The sequence below is a fragment of the Salmo salar genome, chromosome 10 (genome assembly GCF_965601325.2).
Source record: "Salmo salar chromosome 10, fSalSal1, whole genome shotgun sequence".
Classification (NCBI taxonomy): Eukaryota; Metazoa; Chordata; class Actinopteri; order Salmoniformes; family Salmonidae; genus Salmo; species Salmo salar.
Window position 1 is genome coordinate 36,648,634 of NC_138300.1, and position 25,761 is coordinate 36,674,394.

General features: G+C 42.2%; 1 protein-coding gene across 2 annotated transcripts in view; it reads right to left on the minus strand.

Annotated features, from left to right (window-relative positions):
• Nucleotides 1–383: 383 nt before the first annotated feature.
• Nucleotides 384–25,761, minus strand: part of LOC106560308 (zinc finger protein 644) — a 34,129-nt gene continuing 8,751 nt past the window's right edge. Inside the window, exons 3-10 of one of the 2 annotated variants that reach the window (XR_014379025.1) lie at nucleotides 12,815–15,889; nucleotides 12,296–12,509; nucleotides 11,858–12,068; nucleotides 11,490–11,688; nucleotides 8,659–8,784; nucleotides 6,109–6,214; nucleotides 2,566–2,625; nucleotides 1,447–1,582 (exon numbers count right to left, since the gene is read on the minus strand). Coding sequence is in view for 1 of the 2 variants with exons in the window: in XM_014123072.3 (XP_013978547.1) it covers nucleotides 1,144–1,582; nucleotides 6,109–6,214; nucleotides 8,659–8,784; nucleotides 11,490–11,688; nucleotides 11,858–12,068; nucleotides 12,296–12,509; nucleotides 12,815–15,875 (4,356 nt within the window). In the remaining variant the exon portion in view is untranslated. Of the gene's footprint in view, nucleotides 1,583–2,565; nucleotides 2,626–6,108; nucleotides 6,215–8,658; nucleotides 8,785–11,489; nucleotides 11,689–11,857; nucleotides 12,069–12,295; nucleotides 12,510–12,814; nucleotides 15,890–25,761 lie in introns of both variants that reach the window. The other variant, XM_014123072.3, reaches the window with a different exon arrangement.

Here is a 25,761-nt window from a genome sequence, read left to right on the forward strand (position 1 = left end):
TCATTCAAGACTGTTAGAAAATATTTCCTGGTGAAGCTGGTCAAGAGAATGCCAAGAGTGTGCAAAGCTGTCATCAAGGCAAAGGGTGGCTACTTTGAAGAATCTCAAATATAAAATATATTTTGATTTGTTTAACACTTTTTTTGGTTACTATGTGATTCCATTTGTGTTATTTCATAGTTTTGATGTCTTCATTGTTATTCTACAATGTAGAAAATAGTAAAAAATAAAAACCCTTGAATGAGTAGGTGTGTCCAAACTTACTGGTACTGTACATATTGTGTAAATTTAAATCTCATCACGCTGTCTCCTTAAATGTTTGTCAATGAGAATAGCCTCAAAGTAATGGGCAAAGCATTTACCATTATCACAATGCTGAGGTGTGAGTTGTCTCTTTTGGTTTATTTTTATTTAACTAGGCAAGTCAGTTAAGAACAAATTCTTATTTACAATGACTGACTGGGAACATTGGTTTAACTGCCTTGTTCAGGGGCAGAACGACAGATTTTTACCTTGTCAGCTCAGGGATTCAATCTAGCAACCTTTTGGTTACTGGCCCAACGCTCTAACCACTAGGCTACCTGCCACCCCATTGGTATTGGGTTCAAAGTTCTGACTGACTGCTAAACAGTGTAAAGAAAGAAACAAGAAGACACATTTAACATGCGTCCATGTTGCAATATGGCAAGATTATCTGTAAGTAAAACTTCACTTAAACGTAGTAGAGTAGAAGAGGTAACAGCACTGCATACATTAGGTAAAAAAAAGTTGAGATACAATGTTCTGAACTGACGGCTGTTCAAGCTTCAGCGAATGTTGTTGGCCTTTTTGCATCTCAAGTAGAATTCTCTGTAACTGTAAATTCAGTAACGGTTCTGTACGTCTAAGTAACAAGATCTATCATCTACAATATAGTATAGATACAGGTCTTATAAAATAGAGAGAAGGGCTAGTAGGTCCATGTGCATATTAAGAAAAACATATATATATATATATATATATATATATATATATATATATATATATATATATATAGCTTTAGAATATTTGTATTTATCTCTATATATATTTCTATGTATCTATCCATATTTACATGTGCAGGATAAAGATCTAAAGTGAAAATGTTGTAAACAACCCCTTAGCTCAGGAAGCCACTGGAAGAAGCTCCGGAGGGGGCGTGGCCGTGTGCTGCTCCAGGCTGGGGTGCTCATTGGATGAGGGATATGCATAATGCAAGGAGTGCTCATCATGTGGCTCAGGGTGCTCGTGGGTTTCGGGGTGCTCATTGGGCAAGGGGGGTTCCTGCTGGGGAGAGGGGTGATCATGATGAGAGGGGTGTTCCAAGCAGGGGTGCTCATGGTGCTCCAGTGGCTCGTGGGCTGTGGGGTGCAATTTGGACATTGGGTGCTCCAGACAGGGGTGCTGCTGGGGGGGAAAGGAGGACATCTCTTTGTGTAGTCCCAGGACCTCTACCATGCCAGCCCCTGTATGAGGGACACTGGTGTGCATGAGGTGTCTTTGTAAGTGCTTGATCCAATCCTCCTGGACGGACAGAGGACCCTGGAAGACCAGGTCACAGAATCTGCATGGGAGAGAGCGCTAGGTTAGGTTTGGTTAAGGTAGGGTAGGCTAGGCTAGGTTAGGTTTGCAGACATATGGATACTATTTAGTAGGGGTGTAACGGTTCACCAAACCCACGGTTCGGTGCGTATTGCGATTTGGTTTCGGTACAGTGGTAAAATGAAATGCCATTCACAATGTTACTTGCATTGTTTGTTGAGACCGGATTGTTATGTTAGGGCTCTCAAGTTTTCACTCTGATGCTGCATTTGTAACCATGTAGGAGGTGGGAATTTACCAGTTGTGAAGTCATAAATACCAGTTGGATGCATTCGTGTGATTGAACTTGTTGAGAAATGCTGATTGGCTAATGGCCAACAAGCTGTGTCAACCATACACTAAAAGTACAGCTATCATGCTTGTAAACAAATGATAGAGTTCAAAAACCACATTAATAGATTGCTTTTTATAAATGTTTTGTTGTTGCATATAACTGCTGAAAATGCTGTTATAGAAGCCATTTCCTTAGTAGGTGACATCAGAGGTTACCATGTGGGAGAAGTGGGTGCTCAGGATGATAGACGAGTTTCCCACTAGTATATACCAGTTGGAGGGGCGTTAAAGTAAATTTTTCCCCCCATTCGTATGTGGTAAATTCCCACTTCCCACTTGGTTCAAACGCACCATGCAACTGCCTCCTTCAGTACCAGATATGCACTTGTGAATCTCATAATGAGGCTGTGTCTTTAGCACGGTACATCTACCACTCTGGGGTAATGTGATAGGTGGTCAATGCGTGCAATTCATTGTAAACTTAGGCTTTGGTTTGCTTATATAGAGCGGGTACTACCTGTTTTCTGAAATGGGTGCGATGCAAGAGGAAAGTTCATAACGTGGTTCGAGCACTTTCACAAGGTGCTGAAACCCCCTATTCTCAACCTCCGAGAATGGGTGCATATGCGCAGCTATAAATCAAAGGCTGTAAAAAATATAAACATAGCCTACCTATCGCTCTTGTAATTTCTTTAGCCCGGTCAGAATCAGCTTTGGTCCGGTCAGAATCAGCTTGAATGCAAAGGGGAGATGATGTTGAGTTATTGTTTATTTGCGTTTCCGTCTTGCTCCGGTATACCGGGGTAATATCGGTGTAAATGTGTCAACATTTCTGAGGTGTTGGCAGCTGCATAGGCTATTCTCGTTGAGTGTGGCAACATACTGTTAACGTTGCATCCACAACTCTATGTCCATTGCCATTGTAATCTACTGGGAAGCCAAAATGTTCCCAAACTGGAGATTTAAACGATGATGGAGGATACTCCAATTCTGGTTTATCGACCCAACCACTCGCCATCATACAGAACTAGTTCCTCACAAAAGGACAGTATGAAATGCGCCAATTAAGATTAGAATTTTGATTACAACATGCGCATAGGCTCTAGTTGTTTTAACAGAATAGCCTAAAATGTTTTTTGATTTACTCAAGAGGCAGAGGCCTATAGGCCTAGTGTTTTTATTGCGTAAATATAGTTTTTTATGTATTCATTAGGGTTCACAGGGCAGACCGAACCGAGGTCCTGGTACCGAATGGTTTGGTATGTACAGTTAAACCCCTACTACTTAGTATCTGAGGAGGCAACACTGTTCATACAATACAATATGTGGTCACATGCTCGTCAAACATCTCAATCCAGAATCATGGACATTAATATGGAGTTTTGGGGCCTCCCGAGTGGTGCAGCGGTCTAAGGCACTGCAGTGCTTGAGGCATCACTACAGATCCGGGTTCGATCCCAGGATGACCGGGAGACCCATGAGGCGTCGCACAATTGGCCCAGCGTCGTCCGGGTTAGGGGAGGGTTTGGCCGGCCGGGATGTCCTTGTCCCATCACGCTCTAGCAACTCCTGTGGTGGGCCAGGCGCATGCACATTGACACGGTTGCCAGTTGAACGGTGTTTCCTCTGACACATTGGTGCCGCTGGCTTCTGTGCAGGCCAGTCAAGTTCTTCCACACTGATCTCGACAAACCATTTCTGTATGGACATCGCTTTGTGCATGGGGCATTGTCATGCTGAAACAGTTCCCCAAACTGTTGACACAAAGTTGGAAGTACAGAATCGCCAAGAATGTCAATGTATGATCCAGTGTTAAGATTTCCCTTCACTGGAACTAAGGGGCCTAGCCCAAACCATGAATAACAGCCCCACACCATTATTCCTCCTCCACCAAACAGGTAGCGTTATCCTGGCCAAACCCAGATTCGTCCTCGGACTGCCAGATGGTGAAGCATGATTCATCCCTCAAGAGTGGTGAGCTTTACACGACACCAGCCGTCGCTTGGCATTGCGCATGGTGATCTTAGGCTTGTGTGCGGCTGCTCGGCCTTGGAAACCCATTTCATGAAGCTCCCAAGCGAAGAGTTATTGTGCTGACGTTGCTTCCAGAGGCCGTTTGGGACTCGGTAGTGAGTGTTGCAACCGTGGACAGACGATTTGTACGTGCTACACGCTTCAGCACTCGGGGGGTCTCGTTCTGTGAGGTTAGACTACTGCAATGCTCTACTTTATGGCTACCCAGATAAAGCACAAAATAAACTTCAGTTAGTGCTAAACATGGCTGCTGGAATCTTGACTAAAACCAAAAAATCTGATCATATTACTCCTGTGCTAACCTCTCTACACTGGCTTCCTGTTAAGGCAAGGGCTGATTTCAAGGTTTTACTGCTAACCTACAAAGCATTACATGGGCTTGCTCCTACCTATCTTTCCAATTTGGTCCTGCCGTACATACCTACACGTACGTTACGGTCACAAGACGCAGGCCTCCTTACTGTCCCTAGAATTTCTAAGCAAACAGCTGGAGGCAGGGCTTTCTCCTATAGAGCTCCATTTTTATGGAATGGTCTGCCTACCCATGTGAGAGAGGCAGACTCGGTCTCAACCTTTAAGTCTTTATTGAAGACTCATCTCTTCAGTAGGTCCTATGATTGAGTGTAGTCTGGCCCAGGAGTGTGAAGGTGAACGGAAAGGCACTGGAGCAACGAACCGCCCTTGCTGTCTCTGCCTGGCCGGTTCCCCTCTCTCCACTGGGATTCTCTGCCTCTAACCCTATTACAGGGGCTGAGTCACTGGCTTACTGGTGCTCTTCCATGCCGTCCCTACGATGGGTGCGTCACCTGAGTGGGTTGAGTCACTGATGTGATCTTCCTGTCTGGGTTGGCGCCCCCCCTTGGGTTGTGCCGTGGCAGTGATCTTTGTGGGCTATACTCGGCCTTGTCTCAGGATGGTAAGTTGGTGTTTGAAGATATCCCTCTAGTGGTGTGGGGGCTGTGCTTTGGCAAAGTGGGTGGGGTTATATTCTGCCTGTTTGGCCCTGTCCGGGGGTATCGTCGGATGGGGCCACAGTGTCTCCTGACCCCTCCTGTCTCAGCCTCCAATATTTATGCTGTAGTAGTTTATGTGTTGGGGGCTAGGGCCAGTCTGTTATACCTGGAGTATTTCTCCTGTCTTATCCGGTGTCCTGTGTGAATTTTAGTATGCTCTCTCTAATTCTCTGTCTCTTTTTTTCTTTCTTTCTTTCTTTCTTTCTTTCTTTCTTTCTTTCTTTCTTTCTTTCTTTCTTTCTTTCTTTCTTTCGGAGGACCTGAGCCCTAGGACCATGCCTCAGGACTACCTGGCCTGATGACTCCTTGCTGTCCCCAGTCCACCTGGCCGTGCTGCTGCTCCAGTTTCAACTGTTCTGCAAGCGGCAATAGAACCCTGACCTGTTCACCGGACGTGCTACCTGTCCCAGACCTGCTGTTTTCAACTCTCTAGAGACAGCAGGAGCGGTAGAGATACTCTGAATGATTGGCTATGAAAAGCCAACTGACATTTACTCATGCGGTGCTGACCTGTTGCACCCTCGACAACCACTGTGATTATTATTATTTGACCCTGCTGGTCATCTATGAACGTTTGAACATCTTGGCCATGTTCTGTTATAATCTCCACCCGGCACAGCCAGAAGAGGACTGGCCACCCCTCATAGCCTGGTTCCTCTCTAGGTTTCTTCCTAAGTTCTGGCCTTTCTAGGGAGTTTTTCCTAGCCAACATGCTTCTACACCTGCATTGCTTGCTGTTTGGGGTTTTAGGTTGGGTTTCTGTACAGCACTTTGAGATATCAGCTGATGTAAGAAGGGCTTTATAAATAAATTTGATTTGATTTGTTGGAAAGGTGGCATCCTATGACAGTGCCACCGAGCTCTCCAGTAAGGCCATTCTACTGCTACTGTTTGTCTATAGAGATTGCATGGCTGTGTGCTCGATTTTATACACCTGTCAGCAACGGGTGTGGCTGAAATAGCTGAATCCACTAATTTGAAGGGGTGTCCACATACCTTTGGCCATGTAGTGTATATTTTAGAACCGATACATGACCATTTCACAGTATTAAAAGGGTAATCCAGGATATATTTGTGCGGCCTTGTGGCCGCAGGATGAAACGCACAACAGATCAAGACGCCAACAAAACCGACAAGTGTCAGAGAAGCTTGTTGTGGTCCTACATACCTGCAGGTGAGTCTGTACATCTCCTCAACAGCAGGTGGGAGAGCTGAGAATAGTTTCTTCTTTGGTCCAGCCCTCAACCTAGGCTTCTTCTGTATACAGGAATAGGCTGGAAAACACAGACCATCTCAGTACAGGCCAAGTCAGTACAGACCAACTCATTACAGACCAACTTACTACAGACTTACTCCGTACAACTCTGAAGACTGATTGACACCAGGACAGAGAGAGTCACAGGTTGTGTCCCAAATGGCACCCTATTCCCTATATAGTGGACTACTTCTGACCAGAGCCCTACCTATATAGTAGACTACTTCTGACCAGAGCCCTACCTACATAATGGACTACTTTTGACCAGAGCACTACCTACAGTTGAAGTCGGAAGTTTACATACACTTTAGCCAACTACATTTAAACTCAGTTTTTCACAATTGTTAACATTTAATCCTAGTACAAATTCCCTGTTTTAGGTCAGTTAGGATCACCACTTTATTTTAAGAATGTGAAATGTCAGAATAATAATAGAGAGAATTATTTATTTCAGCTTTAATTTCTTTCATCACATTCCCAGTGGGTTAAAAGTTTACATACACTCAATTAGTATTTGGTAGCATTGCCTTTAAATTGTTTAACTTGGGTCAAATGTTTCAGGTAGCCTTCCACAAGCTTCCCACAATAAGTTGGGTGAATTTTGGCCCATTCCTCCTGACAGATTTGGTGCAACTGAGTCAGGTTTGTAGGCCTCCTTGCTCGCACACGCTTTTTCAGTTCTGCCCACACATTTTCTATAGGATTGAGGTCAGGGCTTTGTGATGGCCACTCCAATACCTTGACTTTGTTGTCCTTAAGCCATTTTGCCACAACTTTGGAAGTATGCTTGAGGTCATTTTCCATTTGGTAGACCCATTTGCGACCAAGCTTTAACTTCCTGACTGATGTCTGAGATGTTGCTTCAATATATCCACATCATTTTCCCCTCCTCATGATGCCATCTATTTTGTGAAGTGCATCAGACCCTCCTGCAGCAAAGCACCCCCACAACATAATGCTGCCACCCCCGTGCTTCACGGTTGGGATGGTGTTCTTCGGCTTGCAAGCCTCTCCCTTTTCCTCCAAACATAATGATGGTCATTATGGCCAAACAGTTCTATTTTTGTTTTATTAGACCAGAGGACATTTCTCCAAAAAGTACGATCTTTGTCCCCATGTGCAGTTGCAAACCGAATGTCTGGCTTTTTTTATGGTGGTTTTGGAGCAGTGTCTTCTTCCTTGCTGAGTGGCCTTTCAGGTTATGTCGATGTAGGACTTGTTTTACTGTGGCTATAGATACTTTTGTACCTGTTTCCTCCAACATCTTCACAAGGTCCTTTGCTGTTGTTCTGGGATTGATTTGCACTTTTCGCACTAAAGTACATCATCTCTAGGAGATGGAACGCGTCTCCTGCCTGAGCGGTATGACGGCTGCGTGGTCCCATGGTGTTTATTCTTGCGTACTATTGCTTGTACAGATGAACGTGGTACCTTCAGGAGTTGATAAATTGCTCCCAAGGATGAACCAGACTTGTGGAGGTCTACACATTTTTTTCTGAGGTCTTGGCTGATTTCTTTTGATTTTCCCATGATATCAAGCAAAGAGGCACTGAGTTTGAAGGTAGGCCTTGAAATACATCCACAGGTACACCTCCAATTGACTCAAATGATGTCAATTAGCCTATCAGAAGCTTCTAAAGCCATGACATAATTTTCTGGAATTGTCCAAGTTGGTTAAACGCACAGTCAACTTAGTGTATGTCAACTTCTGAGCCACTGGAATTGTGATACAGTGAATTATAAGTGAAATAATCGGTCTGTAAACAATTGTTGGAAACATTACTTGTGTCATGTACAAAGTAGATGTCCTAACCGACTTGCCAAAACTATAGTTTGTTAACAAGAAATTTGTGGAGTGGTTGAAAAACTAGTTTTAATGACTCCAACCTAAGTGTATGTAAACTTCCGACTTCAACTGTATATAGTGGACTACTTCTGACCAGAGCCCTACCTACATAATGGACTACTTTTGACCAGAGCACTACCTATATAGTGGACTACTTCTGACCACAGCCCTACCTACATAATGGACTACTTCTGACCACAGCCCTACCTATATAGTGGACTACTTCTGACCAGAGCCCTACCTACATAATGGACTACTTTTGACCAGAGCACTACCTATATAGTGGACTACTTCTGACCACAGCCCTACCTACATAATGGACTACTTCTGACCACAGCCCTACCTACATAATGGACTACTTCTGACCAGAGCCCTACCTATATAGTGGACTACTTCTGACCAGAGCCCTACCTATATACTGGACTACTTTTGACCAGAGCACTACCTATATAGTGGACTAATTTTGACCAAAGCACTATGGGGCTCTGGTCAAAAGTAGTCCACTATATAGATAATAGGACGCAATGTTCTGTACATTTTCTACAAGGAACATTCAATACTGTAATTTCACTGTAATTTATTTTCTTGATTTTTCTGACCAGGCTTAGAGAACTTACTTGTTCCTTCCAACATGGCAACCCTCTTCCTGCGTGCATAAGCGCGAAGATGATTGGACAGGCTAACAGCACTGGGGAAGGTTGTGTTACAGTGAATGCACATCTTCTTATTAGATTCATTTCTCTCTGGAAAGTGAGACATGGGAAAGGGAAAGAGAGACATTTCAAAAGAAAGCAAAGCACACACAAGTTCAGGTCAAAATGTAAAATATGTTCCAAACACTCCTTAACAACACTTTTCTTGCAAGGGAATGCCTTTGAAATAGTGTCAAGAGTATAGCATTTTATTCAAATGCCCCTAAACCTCCGGATTACCTCGCTCCATTATTTTTTTACTTCATTAACAGTTATCTTCCATTAGAGACATTTTGTTTGTTCAACTTCTACACACATTACATCTAAATAAATTGTTTGGTTTCAGGGTCTTTGATGAGCGTCTTTTACAAATATAATCTGGAGGTGAGTTGAGGTGACTGTAAGGAAAAATCTGAAGAAATATGGCTAAAAGTGACTACAGAGCACATAGAAATGAACATGAAGTAAAACTGCTATTCCCTGAGTGCCATCACCTCTCCCTCCATCTGTTTTCATATTGGAAAGATCTGTTTTGCACTCTGCAGTTGGAGATGTATTGTTGACAGTAATGTTTATCACAATCTAAGGACTCCAGGGTGCCTATTTTCACCTGGGTTTAGAATTTGATTTAGGCTATGATAAGAAATTCATACTGTGCTGATTGTGTCAATATTGCACATGAATTACAATGGTTTGGCATGTCACTACAGGCTACATCTAGAGCATGTTAAATCGTAAAAACGTTTGATTAGGAAAGGTCTCTCTGTACACCCTTTAGAGCAGATTTGATTGGATGACAAGCCCACACCAGGTTTCTATGCAGGCTGTCCTGAAGCTACTGGCAGTGGTGTGAAAATTATAGCGACAGCTTCCCATTCATTTCACACCTAATAGGGGGGAAAACATCTGCTACGGAGGTGTTTTTAACCATGACAAGCCACTAAAGGTTATTTAAATTACCTGCAAATCGTTTGCAACAATTGCATGTGCAAAATGAATCTCTTCTTGGTTAATTAACTAATGTCCTTAAAAAAGCTTAAGTATATATTATACAGTATTCTCCCCACTGTATGTGTTAAATCTCCATTTAACATAACACTGATTACACCTAAATGGTGTAAAAGCCTTAGTTAGATGATTAAATCTGAATGCATGAGTCAGTCTATTCTCCCTTTAAGGTTTCAGCATTCAGCTATAATGTAAAAAGTAACTATGACATTCAACAATGTCAGCCACAGAACGGCCAATCAGTAGAATTGAGATGGACATCTAAAAAAAATCTTTTTTTTGTTGTTGTATTTTTTGTTGTTGTATTTTACCTCCTTTTCCCTCCCAATTTCAATTGCGATCTTGTCTAATCGCTGCAACTCCCCAACAGGCTCGGGAGACGCGAAGGTCGAGTTATGCGTCCTCCAAAACATGACCACCCAACCGCGCTCCTTAACACTCGCCCGCCAGCTACACCAATGTGTTGGAGGAAACACCGTTCAACTGACGACCGGGGTCAGCCTGCAGGTGCCCGGCCCGCCACAAGGAGTTGATAGAGTGCAATGAGCCAACTACAGAGCCGGACCCCCCGGTCAAACCCTCCCCTAACCCGGATGACGCTGGGCCAATTGTGCTACGCCCTATGGGACTCCCGGTTACAGCCAGTTGTGACACAGTCTGGGATCGAACCCGGGTCTGTAGTGATGCCTTAGACCACTGCGCCACTCGGGAGGCTCCCATATCTGATATAGACATCTTTACTCATCTTTCTGCGTAACGGACGTAAACTTTTATTTGGACAGAGATTAAACAAAGGTGTGTAAACATAGCTGATGAGCCCCCAGAACCACATCAAAAGGACGTGACAGGTTTTAATTTCAATTTCAAAGCCAATTTATTATTTGTGTGTGCGTTACAATAATAATGTTTCCTGGTGACTTCAAGGTTGCTGACAGAAGAGCAGACAGAGTACTGGGGTATGATGATGCGTCTCACATACATATTTAATGAAGCTCAATTTGAATGACATTTTGTGATTTAACATGAGCGCCTGTAAATAATGAAAATCTGTACAGGTAATAAAACACACAAAACAGCTGCGGAACAAGACAAGTTTGTGTTTCATTATGGCAAGCTGAGCTACTGTAATTGGAGGGTAAACTACTATCTTAACTCTGTATCATTGCACTCAATAAAACTATTCTAAAGATCACCTAAAATAATCATACCTATCTGCAAAGGACTAAACTGATCAAGCCTATGAATAATGATAGAACACTGTGAAAAGAACAGACTGACGACCCAATTAAGCTAATAAAGCTGTCTGTCACTTCTATCCATCATCTATCTGGCTTAACTGGCTTTCTTGTCTTCTTTGATTCTACATCACTTGAAACAGACTGATCATATGTCATATGTGTTTTGCTGTCACAAAGAGGGGCCTTGTTGCACTACAATAATCAGTACCATTAAATAAAGTATATTTGGCAGATCAAGTAACTCTGTAGTTTTTAACTGTATAGTTTTCCACTCTGTTACTTCACAGAAAACAAAAAAAATGTCATATTTGGGCTATCTAGGTCCTTTTATCCACAAGTCATATTTTTTCTGGTCGCTAAAAAGACAAGTAAAAAGTCATTTTCAACCTTACCATGATGTCACCAATTTTGAAATGTTACAATCTCAACCTCTGTCTCATAACAGTTCTGAAAGTGCTCTAAAATGCTGATATTCTGATTTGTATAGAAATTAGTTGTGAATCTGCTTACCTTGGGCCCAGTGTGGTTCCAGGTTGCTGGCCTGTTGGTTCTGTCTCTCCTCAAACTTCTCGTTGGTCACAGTAAGGTGATTCCTATCTGCATCATACGATCTGCTGTTATTCCTCAGCTGCTCCTGCTCCTTGTCCAACTTCCTCTTCCTCAGCAGCTCTACTAAAGTGCCCTGGGAAGGTTCCCTGACCACTCGTATCTGTAATAATAATAATATTAATTACAATAATACATTTTACTTGCGCCTTTCAAAATACCAAAGGACACTTACAAAATAAAAAAAAGATGCAATTATAAGCAACACAACTAAGAGTAAAAGTACATCACACAAAAGAACATAGCACCAAAATACAACACAACAACTGTACCTCTATACTCTTCCTTTCAGAAAATAACTCCTCTCCCTTAACTTCCTCCTGCCTGGGTGTAGTTGCACTGGGCCCCCATGAAGTGGAATTGCCATCCTGGCCTGGCTGGCAGCCATGTTGGATCTTCACTGGGAACCCTGTGGGTGTCAGGAAGAGCCCATCACTTCCGATGAACTTTTGGGAGATGATTGGTCGAGAGAGGAACTGCTTCCTGTTCAGATTTCAAATGAAACACAACAATGATATAGGATACACTAGTCACAACATATAGCCAGAGAGGTACATGAAAAAGTACAATGACATAAAAGTAGACAAAATGAAAAATACATTAAAATGAAGAGAAATTGAAAATAAATATATAGCTGATATAAGATAGAATATTATATTACTTCCCTAAAAGGTGTAAACAGTAACTTGTGGAGGAATTTTTTACAGTACCTGTTGAGGGTCTGGAGGATGTTCTGGTGTTCCTGCTCATCCTGTAGCAGCTCGTTAAGGATACACACTGGACTCTTACTGGTGCTGGTGCTGGTGCTGGTCTTCCCTATCCGCTTTAGATGGCCCCTCACATGATTGGAGAGGCCCGTGTTGGTGTCGAACCAGCCACAGCACAAGGGACAGGTGTGCTCCGCCTGAGACTCCGGCTTCTCAGCTGTAACATGAAGATTAAAAAAAGGTTTTAACACAATATCTATATTTACATTAACATTTTAGTCATTTAGCAGACGCTTTTATCCAGAGCGATCTAGGTAAATTACTATGCAACTTTGTGGTAACTTTGAATATTACACACTATCTATAAAAGAATATCATGACACACTTGACTGTGAAAGAAGCAGTCACACATATTGTTAGATGTGATTACAGATTACTTTTATTACAGATTACCCTATTACAGTACAATAGGAAACAATAAGTAATTGAATAAAGACAGGGAAAATATAATAATTTGCTCACCTTTTTTGATCCTCCGTGCCACAGAAGGGATCTTCCTGCGTATGCGTGGCTGTCGGTCCTGCGAAGCTACCTGCTCAGGTGACACCACGTGGCGAGCATCATAACTCAGCCCCACCCTGTGCAGGTGCCCTCGCACGTGATTGGACAAGCCCACCCCAGACTCAAACACAGCAGGACAATAGGGGCAGGACTTTCTTTCTGACCCAAATGGAGGGGAGACGTCATACTCATAGGAGAGACTTTGGTTGTGTGTTTTGGTGGTGGTGGGTGACTCCGGAGAATCGTCACACACTGAGCTTTCTATACACTCCTCTTTGATAATAAGCTTCTGTATGTCATCGCTGTCATACTCCCCCTCCTTGACTTCAGTCTTTTCAAAATGGTGGTCAGGCTGAGTAGCGTTCTTTTCAAAATGGCCGACATCAGCAGCAGGTTCAGGATCTTCTTTAACAAAAGAACCCCTCTGTCTGCGTATGAAGTAGCTACGGGCATAGGGGTTCCTCTCATTCTCACTACTATCCAGGAAGTTGGCTGTAGCCTCACTGGTGTAGGCACTAAAGTCATACGTGTCCTCATAATCATCATCTTCTGTGTCTTCAGGAGTGGTAGTCTCTTTTAACTTTGGGTTCAGTTTTGGAAAAACATTATCAACCACCTTGTCCACAGTGTTGCGGAAGGGTGTGGACATTTTTCGTTTGGATGGAGACTTTCGGGTAACAGCTTGGGGCTCTGACTTCCTGCAGGTCAAGTCGTTGCTATCTCCCTGACTCTTGTCAGAGTCAAAGCTATGATTTAGCATCTGGCCTGTTTTAGCCATCTTGGATGTAACCAACACATCAACATTTGAGGGATATTTTGTCCTTTCTGAGATTCCTGAAATGACATGGTCGTATTGTTGATTGTCTTCCTCAACATAAGGGAGACCTGTTGTCACGTCTATTTTCTCTATTGGTTTTGGAGATAATTTGCTTGGCTTGTCGCTCCTCCACATAGATGGTGACAGCTTGTTTGTTGAGCTGCCAAGACTGCATTTGAACTGGGAGGCGGTAAGATCTTTGTAATACTTCTGTGCGTCTGCTTTGTTTCTCGTGTAAAAGTCAGCTACACTACCAGACCAAAAGGGCAAATCTGCTCTTTTCCAGAAAGCAGGCTTTTTAATACAGAACTTTTGCTTCAGCTGTAGGAGTTTTAAATCTGATTTTTTGGACGGGTCAGCTAGCCTATATTGATCTTGATGGTCAGATGCTTTGTTAAACGGTGGACTTTCACATTCTTCCTCACAAAACTGGTGTATTAGGTCACAATGGCTCTTCAGGTCATTTTGATTCTGGGTGCTGAAAGGGCACACTTTACAGTGAAACAGAACAGATCTTGATTCATTATCTTCATTGTTATCTGTAGGAAACTCTGACTCCTCATCTTTGATCATGTTCTTGTATTTGTACTGCAGTGTGTCACAGTGCACCGCGTACAGGTGTGCTTCAAGCTCCCGTTCTGTCAGGGCCATGTGGTTGCACTCCTCGCAACAGTAATAACGTTTGTCCTTCTCGTGTGTCTTGGCGTGCTGGACGAACGTCTTGGGGCAGTTGGTCCCGAACACACACTGCGGGCACTGCAGCTTAGCGTTCCTGCCTTCGTCTCGGAGTTTGTTGAGTCCCTGGATCTCCTCCATAAGTTTCTCCCGTCTCTCCTGGTGGATAATCATGTGCTTGAGGAGGGAGTTGCGGTCGCGGAACGAACGCCCACACTCCCTGCATATAAAAGGCCGTGGAACGTTCTCGTGGTGGCGTATCTGATGATTATGCCCATCTAAATGATACATCATATGTCTATGCAAATGCCTTTTCTCCTTGAAATTAACATTGCACTTTGTGCATGGGAAGAATGATGGTTCTTGTTCGGATTGCTCTGTCTTTAGCTGCTTGGGCTTTCTACTAAAGAGGGAGTCGGAGTGATTGTCTTCGTGGCAATCTGCTCTTATAATCAGCTTCTTGATGATTACAGGACTGTCACTGGGATGCTCTTGACATGAATTCACAGAAGACTGTACAGCCTTTTTACAAGGGAAATCCTCATCATTTATGTTGGCGATGTCAAAATCCTCATCATCATCTTCCTCCTCTTCAATATGCCACTTTTTGTAGGTATGGTTCGAGCTGCTGTTGTAAACTTTTTCAGGAGAGCCTGACGTACCCACCAGGTGTATTTTACGCTTCCTCTGTCTTTGGCTGGTAAGCTGAGGCATCACTCCCACTCCCGCAGCCTTTTCCTCTAAGCTGCTGTCAACGTTACGATTGTTCCACAACACACGTATGAGCTCTTTCTGAGAATCCCAGTGTAGTGAGTCAGCCCCGTCAGAACCGTCCGACGAGCTCTCAGAGGACTCTGTGGTGTTTAAGTCCCATATAGATCTAGCTCTAGCCTTGACTCCCTCAGCCGTCCATATTTGGTTAATTGGCGTTTGGTGAGGCTGTGGACTGTGGTCTGACAAGGTGGCGTCACGGGCCTGGTAGGGCAGTTCAGCCTCACTCTCCCCAGAGTCAGATGGTGACGTGTTGTTGGCCTCTGGCTGCGTGGTGGCTAGTGTTTTCAGAACAGGCCCTGGCCCTGCTGGGTTCTTCAGGGCGTCTGATTGAAGCTCACTGGGTGGTGGTAACACCTGAGAGCTTGTGTCCCTCCCTGCTTGCCATAGTTGGGCGTCCTGGGCCTCCACCAGGTCAGTGTTGGGCGTTGTGCTGTCTTTGTTCAGGCCACAGCTCTCCTCTGAGTTAGGGTGTGAAGCAGGTCCATTAACAAGTGCTACGAAAGGTAGTGAATGGGCTGCTTGGGCTGTGTGGGGAACAGCAGGGACACTGCTGGGTACAAATGGACTGGGCTGTGCTCCATTTAAAGGGTTTGGGAGTCTGTCAAAGGACAGCTGCTCTGACAACCTTGCAGCATTGTTCTTAAGGGAGGACGTGTGACACTGTAATGGCTCCTGAGTGGCAACGGAGCTGTCACACACTGGTTCCACCACATCTCCTTCTTTGTCCTCTTGTGCATTTGGCTTTATATCAGCCATCTCCCCAGTATGTTCTGAGAAGAGAGAAACAGAGAAAAAACACCAAATCAGCTTAAAACATACTCAATAATTTATATTGTGTTTTGAGGGCTAAAGGCGATGAAAAATGGATGATTAAAACAAGTCTAAATGTGGCAAATGGAAATATATACAGCCCAACACATAACACTTGTATTGGTTCAAAGTCAAAATGCAGGCTAATATTATGTTGAATAACAAACTATTATTATTCCTTATACACACAGAAAATCAGTCAGTGTTCAGTGTCAGCTCTGCCTACTTTCTCTCCAATTGTTCCACACAATGAGAGTTTCATCCACAGTACTCTTCTGATCGGCTCTCTGGTACTGCATTATGATTTTCCTAACACCCTCGTCCGCCACTTCTCTTCACAACAAACCCTGCTGTTAGCCCCAGATACCCCGGCGAGGGCTCTTAATTACCATAGCACACCTCTGGGATACAACCTTCCTGTTCCTCCCCCGAACGCTCCCAGACGCTTGCTAAAATTGACCAATTTCCATGTGAACAAAGTAGACTTCCAATGAGATCATACTCAGTCGTAGCACTCTGTGATGGTGCTAACACGGGTCCCAGCACGACACTGTTGTTGCTCCAATCCTGACAAATTGGCATGCGTCGGGCTACACAATCTGTCTGTCTCACATACACTCACACAAACACACGCATAGAAACACTCACTCACACATACACACACACACACACACAGACATACACATACATAGAGAGATATAAACACACACACATCTATAAACACACACACACACCCATGAACACACACACACACAAACATTAGGGTTGGGAATTGCCAGGGACCTCACGATACGATATTATCACAATACTTAGGTGCTGATAAGGTATGTATTGCTATTCTCACGATTCTCATGATTCTATATGTATTGCGATTTGATGCTCCAAACATATTGCTCACTATAGGTTTATGAGAAAACAAGTTTTCATCAGTCAGAAAAATAAAATGCTGAAAACATGTTGGCAAACTATTTAAGAAGATGGACACCAAGCTATAGGATGCAAGAGTTTTGCCACAGGTGCAGCCAACAAATCGATACTTTGAGTCAAATACCGATATAATAAAAAATAATATCACAACATGTTACTGTCTGGATTATTTTACCCCCATCACTAACAAACATATAAACAGCAATCAACAGTCCACAGATTTCTAAATGTAATATAGACTCAACTGTTGAACATGTTAATCGTTAAACAAGCCACTTAAAAGAGTGAAAATACATGAATAAAATCTTCTAATATTTAACACTCTTCTCAGCCTTGTAATAGCCAAGCTGTGAGACTGAGAGGCGAGGTGATGTATTTTACAGCTTGGTACAATGTGAAGTGTCCAGGCAGGGTTGTTGTAACCCAAGCTGATAGACATAGCCTGCATCCCAAATGGCACCCTATTCCCTATTTACTGCACTACTTTTGACCAAGACCGATAAGGGCTCTGGTCAAAGGTAGTGCACTTTATAGGGAAAAGGGTGCCATTTGGGATGGAACTATTGTGTAGTCTACAATGTATGCTCAGTGGATTTGACATGATCCAGTGTTGGCTGCTCTCTGCAGGAAGCTACGTCGCTAACAAAGTGGTAAATTCAGTGTTAATGAGTGGCTTCACTGTTACCACCTCTGAGGTAAAACCTTCCGAGCTCCCTATTCCCTCCGTCTGCTGTGGTGTTACTGTAGGGGCTTGGGTTAGCAGGGAGGGAGAGGCAGAACAGACGCTCTGCATTTAAAGCTAACTTCACTGCTACCCCCCGAACAGCAGGGTGGCAAAGCCATCAGAATATGATTTCAGTTTTAAAGGCTCATTAGTGGGGCTACTAGCATGCGATATGACTCTCTCTCTCTCTCTCTCTCTCTCTCTCTCTCTCTCTGCTCCATATATAACAACCACAAGCAAACATTCAGGGTTCAACAGGGATGCGATTGAAAACATTTTTTTTGCTTCTATTTACTTCATTTAGTCAATGTTAAAAGGCTGACTTTGCCTTTCTGGAAGCTATTTGCAAGGATTATAAGCTTAAATACATTTAAGCCGTATGCATAGATCGATCTTATCAATGAGATGTATTACCATTAATCCAGCTCTGCATCATTCCCCAAGACATCTTATATGAGAGAATGTTCAGTAATCATTATGTTCTAGAATTCTCTGAAATGGAACGTTTATGTTCACCCAAATTCTACTGAAGGAATAACAAGAGCTCTTACTGAAACACCTCCCAGATATGTATAATATGTTACTTGGCTTTTTCTTTCTTTCTTTGAATATTTTTTTTTACAGGTCTATCAGCACTTTCAGGAACACTCATATAGCACCTCATCTTGAGGTTACTACAGAAGAAAAAGGGAGGCGATAATTGCATATTATCATTATTATTCTGGATTCCCTGAAGATACATAAACCTTTCTGAGATATTTAATAACCAGCTTGTCTCAACGACCCATTATCTTTAAAAGCATTGTAGAAAAGCATTTAAAACTTTAAACGTCTTATTCTTGACCCTCACCAAAACCTGCAAAAACAATATTACATTTTTTTATTGCAATTTTGTGTTACAAATAGAAAAATAACGAAAATATCTTTGTTGCTCCATTCATCCCCATATTTATCATAATGTCCAGGAAATGGCTAAAATATCATGTGAACAGCCTGAAAACATCACAAAACAAAGAGTGCCAGGCTAGCCAGTCTTAACATCAGTAGAGAATCAGTGCTAAAGGCTTTTGAGTTTGGGACTAGTGTCCAAAGGAATTCCCTCTTCCCAACCAGGACCAGTCAACCAGACCAGTTCAACCGCTGGAGCTGTCTGGATGGATCAACAGACAGCCACCCATCCCCATGTAGTATGTCTCTGCCTCTGCCTTCACTGGGAGAGAAAACACACATCTAAACAACAAGGGGGGGCGGGTGGGGGGGGGGGCTGCCCCTCAAGTACTGTAGCAGCTCCACAACTTCCTCAGCTAATGGGAACTATTGATTTATTTGACACATAGTGAATTTATGAAGCTGCCTCTCAAGTGTGAGTATCAAAACCCACGGATCAAAATAAACAGGCAGAGATTCAGTCTGACTCTTCAGCAGTCCCAATGAGAGGAGAGCACAGCACTGTTCTCCTCAATGTCACAGTGAATAGGAAAGTCTTGGTTCAGTTCATTTTCTGCAGTGTGGTATAAAGCCTACAGTTAACCAATAACCACATAGACCCAGCGACACCAGATATTTTTGCTTAGGATGGGGTAAGCTTTTGTGGCATTTAGAAGTTATATACTTTAAAAATGATAGTTAATATCACAGACTGCACCTTTACCCAGACAGACCCATGCAGAGACACAAGAGAAACAGGCCCAAAAAGATTAATGTAGCCTACAACCCTCACAATAACACAGTAATAATAACACAGCTATTCAGCAACTACTGTGAATTTAGAGCTCACAATGATGAATTTACAATAAATCCAATGGTGCTTGTATTCATAAAGAGAATAAAGTGGTCAGTTTCATACATCAAATCAAATGTTATGTGTCACATGCTTGGTAAACAGGTGTAGACAAACAGTGACATGTTTGCTTAAGGGTCCTTCCCAACAATGCAGAGAAAAATTGAAAATAATAGAAAGATAATAACACAAGGAATAAAAACACAATGAGTAACACTAACTTGACTATACTGTATACACGGGGTACCAGTACAGAGTCGATGTGCAGGGGCACGAGGCAATTGAGGTAGATCTGTGCATATACTGTAGGTAGGGGTAAAGGGACTAAGCAACAGGATAGATAATAAGCAGTAGAAGCAGTGTGATGAGTCAAAAGAGTTAGTGCAAAGGGGGGTATTTGGTTAACTATTTAACTAACTATTTAGCAGTCGTATGGCTTGAGGGGAGAAGCTGTGCTGGGTCCTGCTGGTTCCAGACTTGGTGCATGATGTTTGTACATGACATAACGTTTGGCTTGATTAAGTTCATTTTTATCATCCAGATAGCTTGTCAACAAAAGGTAATCTACATCATAATAGCATCCACTTTCTCTAGAGGGATTTTGGGGTGTGATTATGTATGTCTGTATCCTGATTCGGGGTGTGATTATGTATGCCTGTATCCTGAGCAGACGCACTCAGTCTTGTCAGCCTGAATCATGGTAATGTAATTACACAAAGCCTTTGATAACCAAACAATGTCATCCACTGCTAGAATAAAAAGACATGTATTTGACTCAAACAGTTCTAATGAGATGAAATGCATTAGTCACAAGTGCACTACATTTGACCAGGACTGACAGGGCTATGGTCAAAAGTAGTGTACTATATAGGGAATAGGGAACCATTTGGGACACAGACACTGTTATAGATTAAAATTATATATTAATAGCTTATGATCTAAAATAGGTTGTGGTGTGTATATTTGGACTCAGTAAACAAAGGTTCAGAAGAATGTAAGAATAATAGAACATGCCTTGAGCTTTCTTTCTATTCTATGGAACAATAACAAAAACAGAGAGAAAAAAAACGCTGATTACACACCATGAAGGCAATAGTGATGTAAAGTTGTGGCAATGTGGAGTGGACTCAAATTCAACTAGCCAGAAACGTGCTCTGAAAGCAAGCCCCGAATTTCACTAAACAAAAGAATAATACATCCTATCAGTAAAAACCAAGTGGGCTAGTTTCCTTTCACAGAGTTAAGACTAAAGAGCATGTAAAAAAAATACACCTCGCACCAAACCCCCAAACCTTTTCATGCCCTTTTCTCTAAAAAACAGAAAGAAAAAAATGAAATGGCTGTGATGGTAGATTTACTGATGAAAAAAAGGTGTAGAGAGAACATTGGGAGTGATAAAAGAGGACAGGGAGCGAGTGACAGTTGGGTTAAGACAGAAGTCATGTTCAATAGCAGGTAGCAACATCAAACGCTTGAGTTCACAGGGAACCTATGCAACCTTGTCTAGCACGAGGCTTTTCTGTTGTGTGGAGTAGATTATATCTGTTCAAAGTGCTGACATGGCCTCATTTTCTGCCCGTAGTGTTAGAGAGGGGATTAAACTATATAAACTTTGAAGCTTTAAACAATACCTTTCAAAATTAAATGGATTAAGGGAGGGATGTCTGATGGGGATTTCCCTGGGCTTTGTTAGTTTTAAACTTCTCTCCTTTTTAAGGAGGAAAAAAAATCTTAGGTCTGAGGTTTTTTTCAAGCATTCATGTGACCGTTTTAGTGAGTTCTCTCTCTCTCACAATGAGGAGGAGACCAGGGCCAGTGGCCACAGAGGAGCAGCTACTTTCCCTATGGGCTCTGGTCAAAGGCAGTGTTCTATATAGGGAGTAGGGTGCCATTTGGGACACAGTCACTGTGAATACTACAGCAGACAGATGGTTCATGAACATCATATCTGTTCTGTTTAGATACACACAAATACTGAGAAGAAAACACTCACTGGTTAAGTCCCAAATGGCACTGTATTCCCTATATACAGTAGTGCACTACTTTTGACCAGAGCCCTATGGCTCTAAATGGGGAATAAGTTGCCATTTGGGACACACACTAACCAAAGCATATCGCCGCCACACTCATCTACTCGGCTGGTTCTGGCAAGCTGTGCAGTGCTGTTCATGCCTGTTGAAAATGGCACATTTCCATGTACTACTGTGTTTGTTGCATCCTTCATGACATGAGCTGTTGATTCATATCTTCTCATCTGTTTCGAATATGTGATGTAGGCCTAGATGTAGAATGCATTGGTAGCTTTGCTATTTTTATTTATTTATTTTATTTATTTATTAGTTGTATGGATGTTGGCTTTTAATAAATGTGATGATTACCATAGACTCCAGAGCTCACCATATATAAATACTTCGGGGCTATATGCATGATACAAGCAATTGCTATGATCATGATCGGGCATGCTCAGATTGCACCCTGTCTTTTTGTTGAGATGGAATTATATAAAATATAGGCCTATAACACTTTGTCACTGCCACTTTTCTGTAGTCAGACACGTGACCAATCACATGAAAGAGATGTCAGTGTCAAACTCCTCTCCAAACGGAGGACAGGCTCCTCTCTCTGCCGAGTGAGCAGGCATCAGCACGCTTACATCTGGAGGAATGTCAAGCATCGCACACATCAGGATGAAAAACCTCTCATTACCTTTCTTTAAAAACATAATATGGATATCTGGCTCCGTCAGTCATACAGAGTACATGGCAAGGATGGATCAGGCAAAAGGGGGTATAACAAGGACCTCTCACTAGCTAGCTACAGTACAAAGCAACTCAAACTCAATTGATTCAGCATTATTCATCATCAGTAGAACAGAGCATTGTCCCCCATTTAAAGTACTTTATACTTTTAAATCTGTGTGTTCTCCGATAATATTATTCTGTTTTAAAATACTCTCGGCAATTAGTGTGTTCTCCAGGCAAAGAACGTGTCATCTAGCAGGCCGTTAGAGTGTTGTTAGATTGCTACACCTACTGTGTGGCAGCTGAGCTGAACTATATGGCTGGCCAGAAGTGGGGATGTGGTCCTTAGTCCTAGGCCCATAAACAAGAAATAAATTATCTGAAAAGTCTAACAATAATAATAACAACTGCCCATGAACTGTTCCTGGTTTAAAGGAAGGAAAATTTCCCCTTCAATGCAAGCAATAAAATAATAAAAAAGACATAGATATAGCTAGGGATACAAGTAAGCAAACACAAACCTTTCCAATCAAACATAATTATTTATTATAAAGGTTATTTATTAACCTTTATAATCTAACCCACAATGCACTCTGGGTGATCAGAGACACTGAGCAACTTGAACGCACTGACCCTGACTGCAATGGGATTCCCTCTTGTCATTTCTCAAGGTCCACCTATCTAAGCTGTGCATACAGTACACACACATATACACCGAGACTCACACACAGACCTCTTCCCCACACACACACACACACACACACACACACACACACACACATAACATGATTATTCAGTGGTGCTTGTCAATTGCACCTTTCCAGCGTGGATCAAAGAGTGGCTTGCACCAGGGGTCCTGCACCAGGACCAGTCATTAACATGGGCCTGCCACTCTACCAGCCCAGCCTCCAAATAAATCAAAGGGTCGGCCGGGGAAGTAAAGAGGCTAATATTTCCTCAATAACCCCAGAGAGGCTCCATGGAGAGATGCAAATTGCCTCCCAGGAGACCCCAGGGGGATGTGGAGGACAAGGAAAGCTGGCTGGGAGGCACCGCACTGGGGTAGCTAATGAGTATAATGGTAAACGTATACAAGGAGAGGTGGAGTAGGAGGAGAAAGCCCTCTCTATTCATACCAATTAATATATTCTTATCAATGGAGGTACACCGTGGAGAGGTGGGGTGGGCTGGCGTCTACCGTCTAACCCTTAGCCACTGATCACAGGCGAGGGTTTGACACACACACACACACACACACACACACACACACACACACACACACACACACACACACACACACACACACACACACACACACACACACACACACACACACACACACACACACACACACACACACACACACACACACACACACACACACACATACACTCTCTACACACATACACTCCCCACGTCCATCCTCTGAGTATGTGTATTAATCAACACAGACTAGGCCCCGGTCATTAACCCTATGGGAGGCTGGTCAGGCCTGGGGGGTTTTAAGGAGATTTTAAAAACCTCCCTCCCTCTCATTTCCAGATCAAAAGAAATCAGACTAAATCAAAGAGGTTCACAAATGTCCCTTTTTTGACGACTGACTGACCCCCCCATTGTTCTGAGATCTTTTATTTTATTGTAAGGATGTAGCAACATTACAACTGTACTAAATACCATTGTAAGTAGTCTTCTTCCACCTGCTATCTGTGATTTTAAATATAGATTCATGAATTATAGACAGAGCTTATGGCATCTATTGCTAATGCATGATATGACTATAACATGATATAACTTCATGTATTATGCTGCTGTAAGCGTGATTGCATCAGTTTGTGAGAGATCAGAAAAAATATCCATAGAATACTGTTTTCGTGAAGGATGATTTAATCTTTCATTCCTTTTATTTAATTTGTTAGTTTGTTCTTTTCTTCTCACTAACTTTCTGTTTTATTAACCGATGCTGTGGGATTCATTTCAAGTTGACTCTTCAAAGACTCTCAGTCAAATGTTCGCCAGGCAGTGCTTTCATCAGATTTACTCACATTGAAAACCTGATTTGAAAGCCCTAAAAATATTTGAATCTCTAACGATTCAGTTTATTACAGTTAAATACTATTAATCACTATCAATCAGTCAAACATGCAGAGTGAGAGTCTGAAACTATAACATAGCTCGTTCAAAATATTTGAATCTCTAACGATTCAGTTTATGACTATCAATCATTACTCTCAACCAGCTGAACATGTGTATCTGTAAGAGACACTCCCTTAATCACTTTCTGTTTAAATATGTATTTTTATATCTTTACATCAATAGAGCAAGATATGAGTAATAAAGTAGAGATTGACCAAATCCTCAATTACCCCAACAAGTTATCTATCAGATAACTGAGTACTGGTTTGAGCTAACATTAATCTATGATTGTCATACTCACATGGAGGTACTTGTCAGATTTGTATCATGAGAGGTATATTACTGTAACCTGATCATGTGTATAACTGGACCTCTTCCAATACCAACAGTGACCAACAGATGGCCCTGCTGCAGCCTTCCTGTCCTGTACACACAGGTGGACTGGACACAACACTTCACCAGCAGAAACTCAACACACAACACAACACTAGAAGAATGAACTATGAAAGGCAAGATACTGTGTACTTCATGACGTTATATATGAGCCACTTTATATGGATATACTGTATTCTAGTCATGGCTCATCCTATATAACTACTGCTGTACACACCTTATCTATTCATATATTGTTCATACTGTCTATTCACACCACTATATATATTTATTTATATTCTGCACTCTGACATTGCTCGTTCTGATATTTCTCAATTTCGTTATTTTTAGATTATGTGAGTATTGTTTTTTTTGCTAGTTATTACTGCACTGTTGGAGCTAGAAACAAGCATTTCGTTGCATCTGCGATAACATCTACTAATCTGTGTACGTGAACAATAAACATTGATTTGATTAGAAGAATAACTGTACCAATGATAAAAAAATATAGTGTTTGACTCCTATCTTCATAATATCAAACACGTATTCCAAATATCTGAGTAGGATACTGTAATTTACCAGGTAACAGTCCTTCAAAGCAATTTTTTAAAGATTTATAATATAACCTCTGCAGTCAGAATAATGAGATTCCCAGCAGTTTAGTACAGCGGCATTAGTATGGATAGCTGACCATGCAGCGATCTTACCCCTCTTAAGAAGTGAATAATACTCAAATCAGAACAGGACTTAGTTTACGGGAGCATTTGCAAAGCCCTAAAAATGATATACAAATCCTTCAAAAACATAATATGAAAAAATGTCCCTGATCTATCCTTTTGAAGGTCATTTATAAATCAAGCTGGCAGGAATGTGTCTAGAAGGAGCTGATTAAATGAGGATTTGTCTCCCTGAGATGGTTGAGAGGAGAGAAAGGAAGGTTCATCACTATGTAACAACTAACATTTTTGTCATTTAGCAGACGCTCTTATCCAGAGCGACTTACAGTAGTGAATGCATACATTTCATACTTTTTTCCCCCGTACTGGTCCCCCGTGGGAATCAAACCCACAACCCTGGCCTTGCAAACACCATGCTCTACCAACTGAGCCACACGGGACTAACCGTAAGTATAATGGTAGGCTCAGAAAAGCAGGA